The sequence below is a fragment of the Anolis carolinensis genome, chromosome 2 (assembly GCF_035594765.1).
Source record: "Anolis carolinensis isolate JA03-04 chromosome 2, rAnoCar3.1.pri, whole genome shotgun sequence".
Lineage (NCBI taxonomy): Eukaryota > Metazoa > Chordata > Lepidosauria > Squamata > Dactyloidae > Anolis > Anolis carolinensis.
In genome coordinates, this window is record NC_085842.1 from 54,138,744 (window position 1) to 54,162,193 (window position 23,450).

Below are 23,450 nucleotides of genomic sequence, written 5' to 3' on the forward strand. Positions count from 1 at the left end.
TTTTTATGGCTCATTTCCTCTGCTACTACAGTAAAGTTTTGCTTATCCAAGGTAGACGGGCCGGCAGAACGTTAGATAAGCGAATATGTTGGATAATAAGGAGAGATTAAGGAAAAGCCTATTAAACATCAAATTAGGTTATGATTTTACAAATTAAGCACCAAAACATCATGTTATACAACAAATTTGACAGAAAAAGTAGTCCAATATGCAGTAATGTTATGTTGTAATTTCTGTATTAACGAATTTAGCACCAAAATATAATGATATATTGAAAACATTGACTACAAAAATGCGTTGGATAATCCAGAACGTTGGATAAGCGAGTGTTGGATAAGTGAGACTCTACTGTATATATCCTGAAATCTATTTCAATATGCACAAATCATTTTCCATATTTTAAGGTGGTTAGAAGCACAGGATTAGAAGCACAGGGCCCCCATGAAAGTGAAAAACTGCAAATTAAAAATGGCAGTATTTTTATGTGCCTCTTGAGGAATTTCTAGGTGACTTAGAGTTGCTTTGGAGAAACTAGACATTCCTAGAGAGAACATTTTAATCAAATCCATGAATAAACAAATTGTATTCACTTCTTTTAAACAAGATACATATTGTTCAGTTTATCAATTTGTGTGTGTTTGTAATGAAAGTGATGCAGTATAAAGAATTTCACCAAACACTATTCATGTGTCAAACATTTTCTCTGTAATGGTAAACAGGAAATAAGAGAAAAAATGATGCACAGCTCTCTGTATATAGCCATCTGGTAGAAATAATATTTTTTTTCTCATGTAAAAATAGTTTCCTGGTAAAATAGAGTTTGGACCTGGGATGGGCAACTGGCGAAGGCTAAGGGCCTCCATTAATTACCCAAGTGACTTTAAAAGGTGTTACTCCCCACTACGTGTGCTCATGCAAAAAAAAGTTTGCTTGCTCCCAAATGCCTTGTGGTGTGATCATTTTAGGGCATTTGAGGGCAAAAGAAAAAGAAAAAAACACACACACACACACACATTTCAACTCTGAGAAGCTTGGGAGCTTCCAAACAGTGGACATCCCACTCACCCCTGAAGGGTCAGTTCAGGGCATTTGGGGACAACACTTGTCCTTAAACATTTTAAACAGTGGTTCTCAATCTGTGGGTCCCCAGTTGTTTTTTCGCCTTCAACTCCCAGAAATCCTAACAGCTGGTAAACTGGGATTTCTGGGAGTTGTAGGCCAAAAACATCAGGGGATCCCAGGTTGAAACCCACTGATTTAAAAGAAGTGTTTTGACTCCCTCCCCGGGGAGGCTAGGTACCACAAAATTAGCTTGGGCATACATACACCAGTTGCTTACTCGTACTGTTATGACGTACTGTTATGACTTGCTTTGAAGCAGCTGTTACGTAGTCTGCAGGGAAGAGGTTGCCGATTCTATATTTTTCAGTGGAAAATTTCACCATCTATCTGTCATGCAGATATATGTCTTTTATCTGTAGTTCTCTGGGTTGATGTGCCTTTTAATAAAGGTACCTCCCTTCCTTTGCTGAGCTAAACAAACATTTGTGGCATACTACCAAGGAGTCAGTAATTTCAGCTCTTCCATCTTCCTATTGTTAAATTATATATAGATGGCTGAGTTGGAAATGTGTGGGATGGGTTTGACTTGATGGATTACTATATGTGCACATCTAACCTGGATAAAGGTACCTCCCTTCCTTGGCCTGGGCAAAACAAACATTTGTGACATACTACCAAGTAGTCAGTAATTTAAACTCTTCCATCTTCCCATTGTTAAATGATATATAGATGGCTGAGTTGGAAATGTGTGGGATAAGTTTGACTTGATGGATTACTATATTGTGCAGCTTATGTGGCTTCATCCAGAGCTGCTGTTCATGCCTACCTGAATGGTTAGGTTTCTTAAATGTTTCTCTTGTGCTTTACATTTTTAAGATGGCGAAAATAATAAAAAATATTTTAATACACATATACCTAAAATTGTATGTATTTGTTTAAATGTTATAATGGAATTGAGAACCAGGCAGGAGGGAGATGTTGAATCCCCCAAAATTGTCTAAGTTATTGAGTATAGTTCCAGGATGCATTATACATTTTAATCCCAATGCTGGGTGTTTGTATATTACAGGGAGCAGCATTGGGAAAACATTCAGCTTTCATTACAGTATTGGAGCAAAAAAAGCCATTGGACAAACTCATTGTTTAACTGTAGTCTTTAATATTCTTCTCTGTCAAAAATATGTGGCAGTTTTCTGAAGCCTGGGTTACATTCCTGTTAGGTCCCCTTTTTGGCAACATTGACTTCCGTTCATGGTTTTTTGAACATTTGTTCTTCTCGTCTGAGAACCATTCCAATAATACTGGTATACTCACATTTTTGTTATCCAGCTGTCTGATCTTTAACACACACACACACACACACACACACAAAACCACAATGGGGCCTGCTTTTTTCCTGGCATTTAGCTTTAACTTGCCTTATTTGGTAAAGCTGTACTCCTAGCTGTTTCTGGAAGGAGCTGTTCTGCTAGTTTAGGGACTGTTTTTCCACTTTCATTTCTCTTCGGATGAAGAGGAAGTTAAGGAGATGGCTTTCAGAAATATCATTGCATCAAGAGTACTTACTGTGGATTGAAACTAGTTTTGGCAGGGCAATTTTCAGAGAATGTTTGTCATTGAATATTAGAATTTAAGGGAATCCAAAATACAGTATAGCTATTCTTGAGATAGAAAAGTGGGGTAAAAAATTAGATAGGATAATGTAATAATGCATAATTTCTATTTCATCCTGGTTTCCTATTGATTAAATGTCTCTGTGTCCAATGCACAGGTGGGTGACTTGGGGCCATCCATGATTCCTAGCAACCATAGCCCCGGTGGTGAAGTGTGTTAAAGCACTGAGCTGTTGAACTACCAGACCGAAAGGTCGCAGGTTCAAATCCCGGGAGCAGAATGAGCACCTGCTGTTAGCTCCAGCTTCTGCCAACCTAGCAGTTCGAAAACATGCCAATGTGAGTAGATCAGTAGGTACCGCTCCGGTGGGAAGGTAACGGTGCTCCATGCAGTCATGCTGGCCACATGACCTTGGAGGTGTCTACGGACAACGCCGGCTCTTCGGCTTAGAAATGGAGATGAGCACCAAACCCCAGAGTCAGACATGACTGGACTTAACGTCAGGGGAAACCTTTACCTTTACTATAGCCATGGTTAAGGAAGGTTGCTTTCACAAAGTCTGGGGAGAGGAACAATTTCCTTATCCTTACTCTAGTAGGATTGACCATCACTAGGTATGGGTAGCTTTGATAATTGGGATAATGTGAAATTTGTATTCACTAAAATTACTATTTTGATAAACATTAAGGTACAGTACTCAACACTGACTCATAGATAAGTGAACTCGATTTTTGGGCAGATATTTTGACTAACATTTCTAGAATTCTACATGAGTGTATAGGCTAATACAGGGGTCCACAAACTTTTTAAACAGGGGGCCAGTTCACGATCCTTTGGACCGTTGGAGGGCCGTACTATAGTTGGCCACCGAGCAATAATAATAAATAATAATAATAATAAAAAAATAATAAAGAGGATTGGAAGAGACCCCTTGGGCCATTGAGTCCAATCCCCTTCTGCCTCTGTTCACCAAAAGCACAAGCAAAGCACCCCTGACAGATGGCCTCCCAGCCTCAATGGTAATAATAATACCCTTGGGCCATTGAGTCCAACCCCATTCTGCCTTTGTGCACTGAAAGAACAAGCAAAGCACCCCTGACAGATGGCCTCCCAGCCTCAATGTCAATAACAACAACAACAACAACAACAAGACCCTTGGGCCATTGAGTCCAACCCCCTTCTGCCTCTGTGCACCAAAAGCACAAGCAAAGCACCCCTGACAGATGGCCTCCCAGCCTCAATGTTAATAATAATAATAATAATAATAATAATAATAATAATAATAATAATAATAATAATGGTTGTAAGAGAAGAAGAGACCCCTTGGGTCATTTAGCCCAACCCCCTTCTGCCCTTGTGCCGTGGGGGCCGGATTAATGGCTTCGATGGGCCGCATCCGGCCCCCGGGCCTTAGTTTGGGGACCCCTGGGCTAATACAATAATATTTTAATGCACATATAATCTCTTAGGATGTAGTGGTTTGCAGTGCACCTCCTTTGATCATTTGGTGCACATGAGAACTTTTTCAAACTCTGAAATTTCAAGAGAGTTGTTACTACACTGTTTGTGAGTTTCTGTCATGACTGTGCTTCTTTCCAAAAAAGTAGTATAGGAATATAGTACTGTCTATTAAAAAAGGATGCCTAGCAGCACACTCAGTTGCAGATATAAGCTTCTTTTAAATCCACTGGTACGTTCAAGCTAGTGCATGTTGGATTCCAGCCATATTTGTGATCCTTGGCCAAAAGATTGTAGTTGTTTAATGTAGGCTGTCCTGGGGCCCCACAAAGGATTAAACAGAGAGGGGGAAAGGGAAGGGGGAAGGGTGAATTCTTCCAGACATTATTAGTCAGGTCTTTCCCTGCTAAAAGCACCTAAAATTAAACAAGAATGTACAGAAAAGCAGAAGTTATGATGTTGTACAGACTTCAGAAATATGCAAAAGAAACCATCAGCAAAAATGCAGTGCTATAAAAATAGGGAAGTAGGGGAGTAGTATTAACGAAATACAAATCTGTTTAGAAAATGACAGATTAGCTGTGTATGTGTGTATGACTGGTGGACTAAGCCTTCACATTGAACAATATAGTTTGCAAACTAGAATTTGAGGAGATTGTCTCTCTTTTGAGTGGTAGTGCTAGGTTTCAAGATGTGTGTGCGTGCACCATCAAGCCTCCTGTTAATGTATGACAATTCCATTAATTCCATAGTGTTTTCTTAGGCAAAGAATTATGTGGTTTTGCTAGTTCCTTATTCATTTTTGTTGTGGGACTCTCATTTTTATAGCTCCTTGATCAGTTTTACTAGTAATATAATTGTTTAAGTATTTCTTTCTGCCCCCAGTGCAAGTGGTGACAACATTTACTATACTCCTGTGCTAGCGTTAAGTGCTGCAACTATATTACTGAAAGACTAAACAAGAGATGCTAACATAGATAAGAGGAATATTATATATCAACATCTGTTCATTTAAGTGCCCTGTTCAATCTCAAAAGCAGTGACCCAGTCCTTTCTCTGTGCCCCATCCCTTGGGCAGGAATTTCACTGAGAAACAGTTTTTATTCTGGGGTTGTACATGCTGTTCTAGTGTTTCTCAAATATTTTAAATGTGGAGGCCCCTGTTGAAAGGATGCTTTATTTTCTAATGTTCTCCACACCCCAGTGGTGCAGCGGGTTAAACCACTGAGCTGCTGAACTTGCTGACCAGAAGGTCAGTGGTTAGAATCCAGGGAGCAGGGTGAACTTCTGTTGTTAGCTCCAGCTTCTGCCAACTTAGCAGTTCGAAAACATGCAAATGTGAGTAGATCAATAGGTACTGCTCCGGTGGGAAGGTAACAGCACCCCATGCAGTCATGCCGGCCACATGACCTTGGAGGTGTCTACGGACAATGCTGGCTCTTCAGCTTAGAAATTGAGATGAGCACCAACCCCCAGAGTCGGATACGACTACTCTTAATGTCAGGGGAAAACCTTTACCTTTACCTTTCCCCACCACTACTGCTATTTGTCTGTTTCTGGTAAATATAAGATATTATTATGTGTAGCTGCACTGATCACATCAATGGGATTACACAGATTGTTTTAGAAAGTATTTTTTACTTTGTGTTTCCCCTGTTTCTTTAACTTCTTTTTAAAAATACTACTGGGTCACATACAATTACTGATGATCCTATATCAATATCATTTTAGAAGTGTTAAAAAACAAGTTCTGAATCCATTTATGTTGTTCTAAATTGCTCCCTTTTTTCAAATAGCTTTCCCCCCACCTTGCCTCCGGGTACATTGTAATGCAGACAGATTTGATTGCCTACATAATGCATCATATTTGCTGCAGCATCTTTAACTGGGTAGGCTCATGAAAAAGGAAGTCATAGTAACAGACAGAGAGACAAATGATGTCTATCAGAAATGGAAAGTATGAAACAATTGGAGAACATTTATGGTACTGCTTCACCAAATTCACTGTCTTCTTTCTGAAGCCTAAAGTGTAAGGATATTGGCACATTTCTAATTTTGGTTATAGAGAGGAGATTGCAGCCAATCTAGCATCTCCAGCAGCGAATGGTTTGAGCATCCTTTCAGGTCTGTTGGCACCAAAGAGGTGCTAGCCATAGTGCTAGAGAGATTGGCAAGGAAATAGTGCACATGTGCATCAGCGTGGTTTGTTGGTATTTGCCTGTATCCACACAAAATCTAGCTACACTCAAAGAGGCAATTCCACAGTTGCACTGTATTGCCCGCTGCAAATGACAGTATTTGCTACATGGTTATCTCTACCTGAATGCAAAATACCCAGGGAGAATAATTCTCATTAACTAGAGCTCTCATATACAATTGTCATTAAAATGCAAATATTAGATTACTGCTGAAAGGTGATAAGGAGTGGGAAAGATTCTATTTATATGTCATTTATTTTTCCTGTTTCATACGTATTTAGGAAAGAATATCAGACTAGAACTGCTTTCTTTGGACCCATGTTATCTTGAATCTGTTTAGCTACCCATTTTTTCTTGCATTGTGCATACATTGAATTGTAAATGTGACATCAGTCCAGGGAATTCTGTGAATAAAATTTTTATTAGAAAGAATATGAAGTGATAATAATGACTGATACTATTGCTAGACAATGATGTTGCCTCAGCATGCCTGTTCATGTTACTGGTCTGTTTTTAATACTCATTCCCCATTCCCCATCTTTTAATAATGCTATTATTCATTTTTAGTTGAGGGATGAGGTATATTTGCAAAGTAATCTACATTGGAAACTTCAGTCTGTCATGCAAACTTTTTTGTCTCTCTTGAATGGTTATTTCTAATGCGTTTGAAGAGATAAAGCTTGAAATAGTAACTAGTGTAATGAGGCTGTCACCTTGTAAACATATGTTTGTGAAGATATAAGATTGTGGTATGGGAAATCAGAGTGCTGCCACTATTCTGTGGGTAGTAATGTGGGATGATAGGAATTGAGGTTACCAAATATACTCTTGTTGACCTCATCTTTAAGTTGACGACAGGTTTTGGCCTCATCTTTAATTTGACCTCATCTTTAAGTTGACAGCAGGTTTTGGGACAAAAATTATGCATTTTGATAAGACCTGTCATTCTGTTGAGGGTCATTCTGCAAAGAGGGGAAAGCACCATTTCCACCTTGGCTGCTGCCAATTTACTTTCCAGGTACTGAAAAAGCCCAGAAATGGTGAGTTGCAGTGGTTGCTGCTTCTTTTGCAAAGGTTTCTTTCTAAGCTTTTGCCCTTTTGCCACTCTGGTTCCTTTTAAAATAAGGCTTACACTGACTCATGGATAAGTCAACTGATATTTGGGGGTTGATTTTCGGTTTAAAGCTTTTGACTTATTCATAAGTATTTAAGGCAATTCTGCAGTGGAATAGGAGAGCAGCTAGGTTGGTGTGGTTTACCCAAAAATCTCCTGTGAAGAACCATGTGCATGAGAGAGATAGAATTAATTTTGGATACTTCTTAAGAATAGATAGGACATGGACTTCAGGGTGATAAGGATGCCAGCAAGTTTATAAGCACTGTCAACTTGAAAATATGCCTCTTACTGCTCTTTTTTCCCTATTCCCCCATCAACATGCAGACCCAAATCCATTGCAAAGTTTTGCCTGCCAGCTTTGAGATAAAATATTGCCCTGTTCTAATGGCTAAATCAGCATATCTTTTAACCAGCTTCCTTCGGAAAGGCACAGCAAAATGAACAAAAAGGCTAAGGTCTTGGAAATAATATAAATGCGATCTTTGAAACTTTTAACTGGTTAACCTCTATGAAATAAGGTGTCTGCCACTTATTTGGGAAGTGCTTTTGCTTTCTGATTCTCCAAGTAGATGCTTCATTAAATTTCTGGGGGAACTTCTTTCTTGTGGCTGGCAATGCAAGAATACCTTTTCCCTCCAGGTAGAAGTGAAAATTCTTTATGGCTGGCATGTTGATTACAATTATAATGACTGAAGTGTGCCTCTAATCTAGTCACATCCTTGCAGTGAGGGATGTAAATTCAAAACATCAACCAGTATCTGGGTAGAATATTCATTGCAATCTCAACTTTTGTTGTATTTCCTCCTTCTGTTAGTTCTTTTTTGCTCTGATTTATAGGTCTATAAAATTCAGGGAGAATGGACAACGAGAACATGCACAGACATATGTCAATTTGATTTCTTTCCTTGTTTCTCTAAAAAAAAAGCTAAGATTTTTTTTGGTATTTCCTAGTTTCTGGGCTTATCCTATTGCATTTCATCTCATTCTATTTTGTCAGCTGCTAGACATTGGGTCATCAGTTGCTTAGTTACTCCATTCTTACTCCCTTCACCTTGGCTCTCCAGGACCAAAGTCAGCGTCCAAGGTTAGGGTAATGGTAGAATTACTGCAGAAAAATGGTAGCTGGGTGTCAGTTTATCTTACTGTTTTGTGATTTCAAAGACTCATGTGCATATCTCATCTTATTAGTGAATAGCACAAGCAATATATGGTATTAATCCATGCTGATTCCTATTGGTAGTCTGTTTTGTAGTGTTAATAAACACAGGTTTGCATGGTGTTCCATTATGGCCTTAAGACAAACTCCAAATTGAGTTAATCTAAAACTGTGTGTTTAAGTAGGCCTACTTCTAATGGCCTGTATGTTTTTCATACCTTCTCACTGACATTTCTGTATTATAAGCTATCTGTCTGTTATGGTAATGACTTCTGATCTGGTTCTTCATGTCATTTTATGTAGCCCTTCAAATGCTGGACTACAACTCTTATATTTCTCATAGTTACACATCATGACATGGGAGTTGTGATACAGTAACATCTGAAAGGCTGCAATTTGTTCTGTTTAGTCACGATAGTGGAGTTTGAATTTAGATATAAAGCTTGTAGATATAATGTCTGACTTTAAAATGTCCTTTAACCTTTCCCAAATCTCAGAGTCACAAGTGCTGTTGGGTTGCAATTCTCATTATCCCCATTCCACTTGGCGGATAATCAAAAGTGATGGGAGTTGACATTCAGTAACATCTGGGGGCCAAAACTAGGTAAAAACTAAAGAGCAAAAAAAGAAAAGAAAAAAGGCTGGCTGTTCTCTATGGATTCCATATCCATATGGTCCATGGATTCCGTGGCTCTTTGAAGACAGCCATCAGGCTGATGTGGCACTTGATGAAAATGAGTTTGACACCCCTGCTTTATTGTCAAACCTTCCAGAGTTTCTTCTTTATTTATTTATTATTTATTTCCCTCATTTCTACCCCACCCTTCTCACCCAAAGGGACTCAGGGTGGCTCACAGTCTGGCAAAAATTCAATGCCAATATACAATACAAAAAGATAAAACATAAGCATTTAAAACCATTAGATAATTTAACAAAATACAATAAATACATTTAAAACAATAGAATATAAAATACTTGAACCATTCGTCCACAAAGCCTTGTACATGAGCCATAATCCAGACCGAGTCGAAGCCAACAGAATTCACTCAACGCTTGCTCACAAAGCCAAGTCTTCACTTTTTTCCTAAAACTCAGAAGGGATGGAGCCTGCCGGATATCACTGGGGAGGGAGTTCCACAGCCGAGGAGCCACCACTGAGAAGGCCCTGTCTCTCGTCCCCACCAGCCGCACTTGAGACAGGTGGGACCGAGAGCAGGGCCTCCCCAGATGATCTTAAAGTTCTCGTAGGCTCATAGGAGGAGTCTGGGATTGTTTCTGACAAAAATGTAAAGCAAGAAATGTGTGGCTGAGGAGGCTTGTGCAGGTGTAAAACAACTACCCTCTTACCAATGTGATACGATTTTGCAAATGTGATTGCCCTAGTACCAAGCTATACTTCCATCGAAGAGCACGAAAAGAAATGGGATCTTAGGCCCATTTGTTCTCCGCAGTAATCTGACACTGAATGCACATGAAAGTATCTTATAGCACTTTCCCCTTTAATTTAATACTACCCTGGTCTTTTACTTCTATATTAAAACAATGAAAGAATGGAAATACATTGTACAGCAGTATATAACATAACATTATCTATCACATTACATAATAACAGCCAAAAGTTTTATTTCTGCATAATTGCAAAGAAGCAGTTAGAGCAGCTGTTCTATTTTTTGCATTTCTGGCAGCTAGAAGTTCTAATGGGTACTTGGAGCACTCAATTTTGAAAGTGCCTGGCTTAATTTTTGCATTATCAGTTGCTTAGCAACTGATGAGGGGAAAATTAGGTGTACTGAATTCCAAAATGGAACCACTCTTATTCTGTTTTCCTCCCCATTCCGGTACATCCTCAGCAGTCCTATCCAGATATGGTTTCCAAGTTGGTAGCTGAAATAGGATCTCCAACTTGGTGAAATATGCCATATTCAATACCATTATGGCTGAATCTTGCCAAGCATTAATATTTTCATTTCCCCCCTCATGATAGTTTTCAAGTGATGTCCAGTAGTCACTAGCTTACAATCACAACAAACCCAGAGAAACTGTTTTGCCATCTTATCTATGCCCGTCTCTCCTCAGCGTTCAACAAGCTACACAAATGATCAAATGCCCCGAGCTTGAAGTCCAAACTGATAACCTATTTTACTGAACCACGATATCTATATCCATGAGATTGGTATCCACAGTTTCATTTATCCATGTCTGAGAAAATATTTTCTGGGTTCTCCAGTGCAACTCTGTGGTATTCTTGGACCAGAGGTCTTTCATTTCTGTAGGGTTTGCCATGCAGTGTGGTTTTACATATTCACACATTAAGTACCCATATACACTCATGGACAAGTCTAGAAATTTATTAAAAACAATCAATCCTCAATAAAAGTGTGTCAAGTATCCATGGGTCAGCTTATCCCTGCACCTTAACTCATATTTAAAAAAGAACAATTCCCTTCCATGAACAGAGCTTAGTCCGCCATGAGACTTATGGGAGAACCTGAAAGAAGCACTGAGCCCCTTTACTCTTTCTGGCATTTTCTGGGTGGAGAAATGGCAGCGATATCCAAGGTATATGATCTCCTGGAGCTGTATTGATGCTTTCCTTTCCCAGTGGAGTCATCCTAAACGTATACACAGTTTGTATCAAAATCCACAATTTTGACGCCAAAGCCTGTCTTCAACTTATACACGAGGTTGACTTATTCATGAGTATATACAATATGTAATTCATACTGTATTGGGGGAAAGTACTTCTATGAGAGGCCCAGTTTTGCCTATGGTCACATTTCACACCCGACCTTTTGCATGCCAAGATTGATCGTGTTGTTGTGAAAGACTAACATTTGTTCTACATGCATTACTACTGTTGTATTAGTGTGTGTAGAATTATTATTATTATTATTATTATTATTATTATTATCACCATTATATTTATTTATACCCCGCTTTATCTCCCCTAAAGGGGACTCAAAGTGGCCTGAAACATATAGTGTTCCAGTGGTGGAATAAAGATGAGAGTAAAGAGCTGAACAAAGACCACCTATGTAAATCCACTGATTTACATTGATTTGGCATGGCAGGAATTAAACTAATACCTAGTTTTGTTTGTTTGTTCTGTTTCTGTACATTTTAAATACACATTATATGCATCCTGATTTCAGTGCTTGGAAAAGCAATTCATGCCCTTAACTAGATATTATTTCTGTGAGCATCAACTGCAACTACAACAATAAAAGCTGACCTAAGGGAACCTCTTAAACAGTTCATAAATCCAAGTGATTGGGATTGAAGCATAAACAATAAGCTGGAAATGTACACAGCAATAGCTCATAAAGAAAGAATCTTGCTCTCGCATTTAACTAGCATGTAACTGCATTTGAGTTATAAGAGATTTGCCATTGTTCCACAGCTATCACGGTGAACTTTTCCACAATTTGAGCCATGCCATCATTTTTGTTGAACAGGAGAAATTTTGATGTTCTCAGTCTTTCAGTGATCTGCTTGTTTCACTTTCATAAAGTGGATTTTGTCATGGAAAACATTTGACTGCTCCCCACAAATATAGTGCTAAAAGAGAATGGGCACTTTTTTGTGTTACATCTAAGATTGCAGAGGAAATTCAGTGACAATGCAAAATTGTTGCAGCACTCTTGAAAATGAATTTGGACAGGCCTGTTACACAGACTATTAGACAGTAATGCAAGTTGACTGTTATATTTGTATGTCATTTAATTCCTTCTAATAAAAAATTAAAGTGTCCCAGAAAGTAATATTTCAACTTGATTTACTGGTCATTGACTGTATTTGGAACTTACTCTGAATAGATTCCACATAGTTGTTTTGTCAAAACCGAATGTGTTTTTTTCTGACAACTTTGTGATTTAATTACTGTTGCCTTTTGCCTTTCCTTATGAGCCCACCCACAGATTACAGTACCAGGAACAGATTGGTCCAACATGTGTATTTTTTCTACAATTACTCAGCATGGTTTTGCCATGTCTTTGAATCAAAAACCATTAAACTGAGATAGCAAGATGAGGGGTTCTTTGGAAATCCATGTGCTGTTTGACTTCCACATATTCTTAGATTTATACCACCATCTGTGAAGGTATTAATGTTTTCTGTCTGAGGCACGTTACAAAATTAGGCTACCGCTGAGTATCACGTTATGATGCTGTGTCTCATCATAAGCCAAAATGATGGATCACACTTTATATGGCATAATTTAAAATTATTCCCAGTTTTTAAAAATCACAACATTCTTACTGTAACCTTTGCTTCTAAATATTGCCTTAATATATAATTTCTTAAAAAATGAGTACAATAAATAGTATTAAAAGCAGACTTATATATACATCTCTGGTTAAATCACTCTCTCTTTTATATCTCCTTGTAGATTGCCTTTTCAAATTATGTCCCATGAATCGCTATTCTGCACAGAAACAGTTTTGGAAGGCTGCAAAACCAGGAGCCAACAGCACAACTGACGCAGTGTTGCTAAACAAACTACATGTGAGTACAAGCTCTGAGTCTGAACATTGTCTTATGAAATTCTGAGATTCCAACATAAATCCGTATTCGTTGTGAAATAATTTCATTTGATATGATGCTTAAAGAGCAGCAAACTTGTCTGAGATCCATGCAGTCTGTTAATATGTTGTGTAATATTGGCTGATGTTCCTCAGTCACCTTCTCATTTGATGAAATGGGAGTTATAGCAAAGCAAAACAAAAAAAGATTATAAAGCAATTTTAAAGTTGTAAAATTTATGAGCTGATTTAAAATTGCAGTACTAAGAAAGTTGCAACACAGAGACCTACACATGGCTTTACATTTCCCAAGACAGTGGGAGGTGAAGGAGCAGTAAGGCTTCGTTTTGTGATTTTCTCTCTTGTTCCTGTTGTCTGCTGCCTTCTCCCACATACTCTGCAGCATACCTGGATCCCTGCCTATTATAGCAGGTGGAAAAGAAAGCAGATGACAGAGCTACAAAAAGAAAAAGATGCGAGAGTCTGAGGCTGCCCTGTCTTCTGCTCTACTGGGAAGTGTAAAGGTTTCTAGGAAATAGAAGACAGACATAATATTCTTAAATAAGCGCAATATCTGAATTCAATACTGTTCTACAAATCTTTTTAAAGAAGATGTTTCCTACGTAGTGGGACGATCATGTCAATGTTTAATATTTATCCCACATGTAAAAAGATCTCAAGGCAATGTGAAATACTCTTTGTTTTAAAAACGCCTATTTCCATGGAGAAAAAACTGAGATGAACATAGTTTATAATCATCTCTATATTCCAAGAATTTTCACTTTCCTTCCTTCATATATAAATCAACACACAATCTCCTGCATGAACATGCAAAGATATTTAAATAGCTGCTGTCAGAATCGCAGTCAATCATCCTGGTTGCTAATAGAGATTTTGTGTAGTCTTAATTGGAACAATGATCCTTCAAATTCTGCACATCTCTACATTTCCAATGCAGTTCTTCACCTCATATATTTATAAAAATGGCAGAATAAAAAAAAGCTGTGTGAGAAAGTAAAAATGTGAATATTATGGGTTAGTAAGTTAGTTCCATTCATGCTGCCTACGCAGTGTGCAATAGTGAGAGATATTGTTTTTCCACACGTCAGAAATGAGCAGTTTCTTCTATGGCTTGTTTTGTGCATGGATTCTGAAAAGTGTGCTGCTAGGTATTGTGGAGGCAGGACTAAATTGGTTGCAAATATGAGGAAACTAAAGTTGATGCTCTTTCTCAGCAGTGGTAATCTAGTTGACTGTTGGGAGTGTGCAAGAAGATGACAGCAGTGACATGAGAAGGAGAAGCCTTGAATAGATTCTGTGTAGGAAGAGACTAGCGCTCTAAAACTGAATCATTGAAGAGTAACATTGCAATGTATGTTAAGAAGAACTTTTAAACATAACTTTTACTCAGAGGCGGTCCAACCATAAGGCGAAATAGGCATTTGCCTGTGGCGCCATCGTCCTGGGGGCACCATTGTCCTGGGAGGAGGGCACCACTCTCCACCTCCTTCTCTTTCGGGCCTTCCAGCGACCGCGCTGGGCCTTCCGGCCGGCGCAGACCCACCTTCGCACCACACAAGCCCACCTTTGGGGCCTTCAGAGATTGTGAGGTCTGTAGGAACTTGGAAGCTAGGTATGTGGGGTTTATATATCTGTAGAAGGTCCAGGGTGGGAGAAAGAACTTTTCTTTGAAGCAGGTGTGAATGTTGTAATTAATCACCTTGATTAGCATTTAATGGCCCTGTGGCTTCAAGGCCTGGCTTCTTCTTGCCTGGGAGAATCTTTTTTTGGGAGGAGTTAGCTGTCCCTGATTGTTTACTGTCTGGATTTCTTCTGTTTTCAGAGTGTTGTTCTTTATTTATTGTCCTGATTTTAGAGGTTTTTTTTAATATTGAGGGCTATCTGGGTTATCTAAGTCCACACTGCCCTATATCCCTGTTCAATGTTTAGTGCTAAATTTGCAAATATAGTAATTCCTACATAACATTACCATGTATTGAACTGCTTTTTCTATTGATTTGTTGTAAAACATGATGTTTTGGTGCTTAATTTTTAAAATAATAATGTAATTTGATGTTTTATAGGCTTTTCCTTTATACTTCCTTATTATCCAACATTTTCGCTTATCCAACGCTTTTATTTTTCAGTGATTGGTTTGGGGGGGGCGCCAAAATTCTGTTCGCCTACACTTGAAAAATACCTAGGGCCGGCTCTGCTTTTACTCATTAGAAGCTGGGAACTTTGGAAACATGTCAGGCTAACTGCAGCCTTATGCTGATATTTATAACTATATACTTGAAGGAGTATCTCATTTTATATAAGAAATGAGGTCTCTTGGAGAGACCCTCTGCTGTGCCAGGGGGTATAAACCAAGGCTTTTTAAATGTTTTCCACTCGCAACCATTTTTTGCACAAGAATTTTTACCCAAAAACATTTACTGATAATAAATGAACATCTGAAAGACTTGCAAGGTTGATTTTCTTTTTTATGGAGTACAGCTGAAGCATTTTCCACCGAGTCCACTATAAACACTACCGTTTGTTGCTAACAGATTTGTGTAAATGGATGGTGTTCAGAAATCTTTTATTGTTGTCAAAATTTTCACGACGCCAGCATTGAGCTAAGAGGACCACATTTAGGGTCAGGACCTGCAGTTTAAGAAGCAATGACATATACAATATATTATGTGAGGTTATAGGATAGGGTCCTATTTGCTGTGGTATCCTATTTATGGAATATCTTTCCTTTAGAAACCAGATTAATTCCAATACCAATCCCATTCTGGCACTCAGTCGAAACATGGCTTTTAAGCAGAGCTTTTGGAATCCAGTTGATTCTATCAGACGTGTACATATACCATAATTTACATTATTTTAAACTGATTTTGCTGGCATTAAAAAGTATTGTTTATAAGTTTTCAAAGGTTTAGTGTGCTTAGGTCTATTAAATAATTGTTTTAATCTGTTCTTAATTGGTTTTATTGTAAGCTGTCCTGAGATCCTCAGTTAGAGTGTATGATCTAAATCTTAGATATATACATACACACCTGTGTGCATGTTGAGCTAAGATACAGATAGGTTATAGTTTAAGTCCCACTCCAGTGTTCCTGGACACCTATAAGCATTCCAGAAATTTCCACATTCAGTACAGAAACTGTTTTATAATGAGCCCTCCACATTCACTGAGGTTAGGGGCACTGGACCTCCACAAAACTGGAAATACTATGAATCAAAAACACTACTTTTTCTTACTTTAGAGAACAACTCTCTAAGAATTTCTAGGTTCTCCAGGTTGACTCTATAGTCAATTCTTGCCAGAAATTGACCACAGAATCACACTGGAGGACCTAGATATTCTCTCTGGGAATGTCTAGTCCCCCCAGCTTGACTTTCTGGTCAGCTTCCAGAGGATATTGCTCATAGAGTCACAGTGGAGAATCCTAGAGCAAACATTTAAATCAAATATGCAAATAATAAATTCTGGAAAAGCCAAACCTGCAAATGTGGAAGGTTAATTAATAAGAAAGCTGGCCTTCATGGTATTTCTAGGAATGGGAGCTCTGAAATTATTTTCAAATGAACATAGCTACAGACCCCTGTATGGACCGTTATAGTGGACATGCAAAGACCTAAAATGATGCTGAGCTTCTGAAGGAGCTTAAGTTTATGTCCACCTTTCCATTCCCTCTAGCTTTACCCAGATACAGGTGAATGCTCATGTAGTACTAATGTCAGAGATCTGCAACTCTATAAAGTTTGGCTTTCTGTACCTCTTGCGTTTTTAAATATTTGTTGCCAGAAGAGTATTGCTTGCTTGAATAGTAAAGTTTGTAAAAGAAAGTATTTCCCATATTCTGTGACGAAACCTTGAATAACCTGTCTATCTTACTGCATTAACATCTGGCACCAGAAAGCTCTGGGTTTCTCATATTGCTACAATCCACACTGTTTCATATGTAATACAGAACTCATAAGTTGAGACAAAAGTGTATTTTAAGTATCTTTGACATATTTTAAAATTTAATTACTCCACTCGGAAAAGACAATCTTATTAGACAACAGTAAAATTTGAGTTTTCCTTTTACTGCCCTTTGCAAAAAATACAGTAATTTCTCCAGGATCAAGTTGCGATCCTGTGATCATTGGGAAGTGCATCCACTGAATTAAGAGGTATTTTCTTCAGAATTGACATACTTAGGATTGCATAGCTAATATTCAGCTTTTAGGTTTTTTTTTAAAATTATATTATATTTTCAGAATAGGGTTTCTATAGTCGAATCTATAGTTGAAACCTTCCTAGATGTATAAACTTTATATTCTATCAATCAAGCTCAGGAGTATTTTCACATCTGTTTCTCCGACCCCCTGAATTTTAGCTGTTTAAGAACCCCTGCTCTCATTGGAAGAAATCAATTGCTCATTGGACTACATGTTACAATTTCTGAGAAAGAAAGAAATCTATTTTAATTCAAAAAGATGTGTGTGTATTCTTTTTGTTGTGTGCCTTCAAGTTGCTTCTGACTTAATGGCAACCCTAAGGCAACCCTATCACAGGGTTTTCTTGACAAGATTTGTTCAAAGGAGAGTTGCCATTGGTCTTCCTCTGAGGCTGAGAGTGTGACTTGCCCAAGGTCACGCAGTGGGTTTCCATGGCTAATACAGTTTGAACCCTGGTCTCCAGAATTATACCCCCAACACTCAAACCACTGAACCAGGCTGACTTTCTCCATGTGATTAACAAGTGTATTATATATGATTATCAAGTCCAATAATTGATTCTTGTGAAACTATTACAAATGTTTGGCCATATTACAAAGGTTGGCTCAGGTCCACATAGTAAGAAGGATACCGTCATTCAACATTTGTAAACCTCTTTCGTAATCATATCAGAGAACAAACTGCCCTTTTAGTAAATGAATCCAGAACAACCCACTATGTCTCATGACCAGTTGCTTTTGTAATTAAGAGCAGTTTCAGAATAGTTCAATGTGACCTGGACTGTTTAAAGAAATCAGAAATTTCACTGGACAAGTCTGAACAGGTCTTTGGAGTTCAGCCATATTCAACAGTACTGATCCAGTGCCAGATTTTTTTTGCTATGTACTAGGTTTATAGAATGGAATTCTAATCTAGAATGATATCTGAACAAACCTCTAGAGTTAATATATCTGTGCTTCAGGGGAAGGGGAAAATTTGTTGATACTATATCTTTCTGTCTAAATGGCACAAGGCAGCTGATGGTGATAAAATCAAAGAAAAACTATAGACATGACATACAAATTAAAAGAAAAATTAAAATACAGTAGTAAGTAGAAAATACTAACACCCAACTGGTCAAAACATTCCTCCACAGGAGCACAGATTGGATGTGTTATGCCCATGCCATTATTCAGAGGCCTCAGTTTGTAGTTACAGTAGAGTCGCACGTATCCAACATAAACGGGCTGGCAGAATGCTGGATAAGCGGAAATGTTGGATAATAAGGAAGGATTAAGGAAAAGCCTATTAAACATCAAATTACATTATGATTTTACAAATTAAGCACCAAAACATTGCAATGTATTGAAAACATTGACTACTAAAAAGCGGACTGCGTTGGATAAGTGAAGGTTGGATAAGCGAGACTCTACTGTATATTATTTTTGATGTGCAGGGCTGCCATTTAAGAATGTACCATACACTGCTATATTTATTTATTTATTTACATCACTTTTACCCCGTCCTTCTCACCCGGAGGGACTCAGGGCAGCTTACAACAGTCGGCAATTATATTGCCCAAAATACATTCAATAAAACAGTAACAGAATCCATAAACAATAAAACAGTACCGCATTAATTAAAACTCTAATTAAAATCTGTTAAACCATGAATTATACAATTTAAAATGCATGTATAGTTAAGTTCATCCACTAACACCTTTGCGTACGCTTTGATTCATGTCATATCGACCTCAGAAGTTACTCCTCAAATGCTTGAGTACATAGCCATGTCTTCACGGCTTTCCTGAAACCTAGGAGAGTTGGAGCTTGTTGAACATTACTGGGGAGGGCATTCCACAGCCCGGGGGCCACCACCGAGAAGGCCCTGTCCCTCGTTCCCACCAGCCGCGCCTGCGAGGCAGGTGGGACCGAGAGCCGTGCCTCTCCAGATGATCTTAACACCCTAGTTGGTTCATAGGAGGAGATATGTTCTGACAAGTAGTTTGGGCCAGAACCGATAGCCTGGATTAAATATTGGTGTTGCATTGGCAAGCATAATATTGTTGTTGGTGTAATGGTAATGATAGTAAATTCATATATATCTCTCTTAATGAAGTACAGATGGCTATTTTTGAAGACAGTGGCATCAAAATACAACACATGTAAACTAAAACAATAGCTATTTAGAATGAATAACTATTTAAAGCGTCGTAATCCTAATTATTCTTATTAAACTTTAGAATCTTCATAGTTTTTTTTGAACAAGACTTCAAAAAACCAAAGGAAGTCTAACAGGAGAGCTCTTACATTCAGAAGTATGAATCCAGAAGCACACACAGTCTGTGAACTTGAGTTTTCAAGAGAAATGTAACCTCATCCAGCACAGACCCAAGATTACCATAATCCAGTCTATTGTCAACATCAACTACTGATTTAGAACCAGAAGTGTTTATATGGATTTAGGTTGAAAGACGAGACAAGAATTAAAGGCCAGGCTGGAATCCTGAGGACAAACATGAGAATGTTGAAAGCAGAATGGGGTTTGATTGGATGGGCCTTGGAGTCTCTTCCAACTCTCTGAAGATCCCTATCTTGGATGTTAATAAATACCCAAAAGATGGTAAATGGAAATATTTTATCTGTCTTGACAACTTTGGGATCTTGGACTCTTAGTAGACCACAAGGTGAACACGAGTCAACAGTATGATACAGAAGCTAAAAAGGTAATGCGATTCTAGGCTGCATCAATAGTGGCATAGTGTCTAGATTCAGGGAAATCTTTGATCAGACCTCACCTGGAATACTGTGTCCAGTTCTGGGCATTACAATTCAAGAAGGATATTAACAAGCTGGGATGTGTCCAAAGAAGGGTGACTAAAATGGTCAGCTGTCTGGAAGCCAAGCCCTATGAAGATCAACTTAAAGAGCTGGGTCTGTTTAGCCTGGAGAAAAGAAGGCCGAGAGAGGGCATAATAGCAATGTTTAAATATTTGAGATGGGGCAGACTTGTTTTCTACTTCTCTAGAGTCCAAGACACAGAGTAATGGATGCAAATTTCAGGAAAATATATTCCACTTAAACATTAGGAAGAATTTCCTGGTGGTGAGAGCTGTTTGAAAGTAGAATATGCTGCCTTGGAATCTCCTTCGGTGGTTTTTGAACAGAGGCTGGGTGGCCATCTGTCGGGACTGCTTTGATTGGACATCCTTGCATGACAGGGGTGGACTGGATGGCCCTTGTGGTTTCTTCTAATTTTATGAGCCTGATATTTTGAAAGAGGTTGAACTGTCAATTCTGACTGGTGACTCAATTGGTTACAGGCGTTCAGTCAAGTTTTTGAAATATTTTAAAGTTAAAGAGACATAGACAAGATGACAGAAAATAGATGAAAATATTAATATAACTATATCAAAATTTTGTAAGTACTTATAAACAATTACAGGATAGGTCCTGACATACCAGGGTTGGGTTAGGTTCTTGAATCTGTACAACACTTTTCAAAAAAGCATTTTAAAACTGCCCCTCTTCTGGTAATGTTTTCTGGGAAAAGTGATCTATCACCAGATGTTTTTGTTTTATTGTATTTTGCGGAGCTGAGGTCAATGTTATGAATTCTCAAATTTCTGAGAGAGGGCTATCAGTGGCCAATCTTTTGTAAAAGGTTTTGCATCACTGAAAGACAGTTTCCTCTTTTACTTCTTGTGTTTTATGTGGTTTTAGAATGGCTAAACTCCCAATATTTAGTGACTTGAATTTTTGGCTTTCCTCTCTATTGATGGAATTCAGGAGTTTCTGGTGTAGATCAACCAATGCTAAGGGTCAGGTTATTTTAAGCTAATACCATTTAAGGGATTTCAGAATCTGGGACACTAGAGATTCAAAATTCAGGGCTTGCATTGAAAAGCTGACATCTAGTGGCTATTACACTGTAGTGCTTGCTATGCTCTCCGACATTCAGGAACCACATTATTTAAAAATTATCTCTTTTTGTAAATAGACTATCATGCCATTTTTGTGGGTTATTTTAAATGCTTAGAATTCAAAAAATTATTGGAAAGCTGACAAGTAATTCAGCATAAGAATAACCAGAACAGATGAGGTAAAATACCCATTTGGCAAAGGAACAACAACTGAAGACACCTATGGCAAGCCCACAAGCATCCCATGAGTAGCTTCCTTCTCATGTTCTTCACTCATAAACTTATCCTACATTAAGTTATCTAATTCTCAGTTCAAGGCATCCAGATTGGCCATTGCTGTATCTTGTGGAACAAATTATAGTTTCACATAAATTTCACACAATATAATGTGTGAAGAAGTATTTTTATTAGATTGATTAAAAATGGATATTTCTGGGTTCTGCTATTATGGGAGAAGAAGGGGAGCATTTTATTATCTATTCTATCTACCTTATGCACAATATTATACATCCTTATCATGCCTCCACTTACAATATTTGTAAGTCTATATTTCTATTAACTGCATACTAAGGAAATGGTGAATGCAATAATAATTACTTGTTCTGTTCAGAAAAGATCCAAAGTCCAGCAATGCCCAGCTGTAACATCTCTGTATGTTTATGTGAGTGGAGTGTTGTTTTGTTTTTGAGTCACAGATTGCACTTGCATTCCTAGTTTATGATTATTTTGTATATACTAATTTAAGAGATTTATATACTGACTTTTCTTTTAAAAAAATTAAAGACAGCCAACAGCATTAAGTCAAAGTAATAAAACAAATGTGATCAACTAGAACACATAAAATACAAAACAGCTGATATGACTGCTGGATGTCTTCCAGCTGTAAAAATGAACCAACAGAGCAAATTAAAAGCTTATCGCCATAAACTGGAAAACCATTCATGGCTTCAAAGCATAGATGTTTTTAGGCAGGAGGAAGACCATCAAGAAGGGTCAAAGTTAAGATGGAGCCTTTGTGCTACCACTGGGAAGCCCCGCAGTCAGATCTCAGCAAAGAATTTATCTTGTCACCACAGACTTGCAGGAGTGCCTATAATAAAATCGTAATATGTGGTATCATTAGGGAAGGGTAGACTCTTCACACATCCTTATACCAAACTCATGAAGTACTTTGAAGGTCAACTACTTAAAAATACAAGAACTCTTTTAATTCTGACATTAAATGCACTACAGGTTTCCCATATTTTATCATGATTATTTTTGTTGTTGTTTCTGAACAGTCTTCTCTAAAATAAGACCATTATAATTTGTGTCAACCTGGCCAGATCGACTTTTTCCAGGAGTAGGCATAGCTGGTCCAATACTACTCTCGAACAAGGGACCCTTGGTCACAACTGATACCTGATTATCTTAAGATCAAGGACACATTTTAAAGTCCTAGCTGTGAACATGTGTGTTCATGGAAAGCGAAATCTACCTAACAAGTTGAATCCTGATCTTCAAATAATCTCCATTCAGTAGGATTGTATCATCGGGATTGAGTTTCATTTTGATCCACATCTACTCCATGATCATCTGTTTCTCTTGGTTTTCAGTCTTTTTAAAAACAAGATGAAAAAGTAAAGGAGTGGTGGATGCCATTTTTTCTTTCCCCTTTTTATTGAAATATATTGTCAATTTTTTACATATCCTTCTTTCATATACATAAGAGTTTTTGTTGTTTCCATATTAACTGGTTCATTGTGTGAAATATATTGTAATAGAGTAATATTTTAAACATGAAATCCCCATGTTGGAATTTTCTTTTCTTCCGGGAAACCTTTGAAGAGCTCCCAGTCTTTCTTGTATATTGCAGGGTCTTTTATCTGAAGATACCTTGTTCATTTCCACCATTTATTTATTGATTACTTCAAACTCCAGACCATGAGGCAAATTTTCCAGTGGCTTTCTGAAGATATTAACAGAATTTATTAGGTTTTTTCTGACCCAAAAGAAGCTTAAGGCCAGCAGCTGAAATCTTGGAGTCCCTGAGGAGAAGCCATTGAATTTCTCAGTATGCCCGAGGCTGTGGCACAGACGGGAGAGCAATGAATCACTGACCAGGAGGTCATAAGTTCGAGGCCCGCTCGGAGCTATGTTTGTTGTTTATCTTTGTCCTATGTTAAAAAGGCATTGAATGTTTGCCTGATGTGTGTAATGTGATCCG

General features: G+C 38.0%; 1 protein-coding gene across 11 annotated transcripts in view; it reads left to right on the forward strand.

Moving 5' to 3' along the window:
- itpr1 (inositol 1,4,5-trisphosphate receptor type 1) overlaps positions 1-23,450 on the forward strand; it is a 288,950-nt gene that overhangs the window by 78,647 nt on the left and 186,853 nt on the right. For all 11 annotated transcript variants that reach the window (XM_062969741.1, XM_062969735.1, XM_062969734.1 and 8 more), the window contains exon 4: positions 12,993-13,108. In XM_062969741.1, the coding sequence (XP_062825811.1) occupies positions 12,993-13,108 (116 nt within the window). The remainder of the gene's footprint in view (positions 1-12,992; positions 13,109-23,450) is intronic.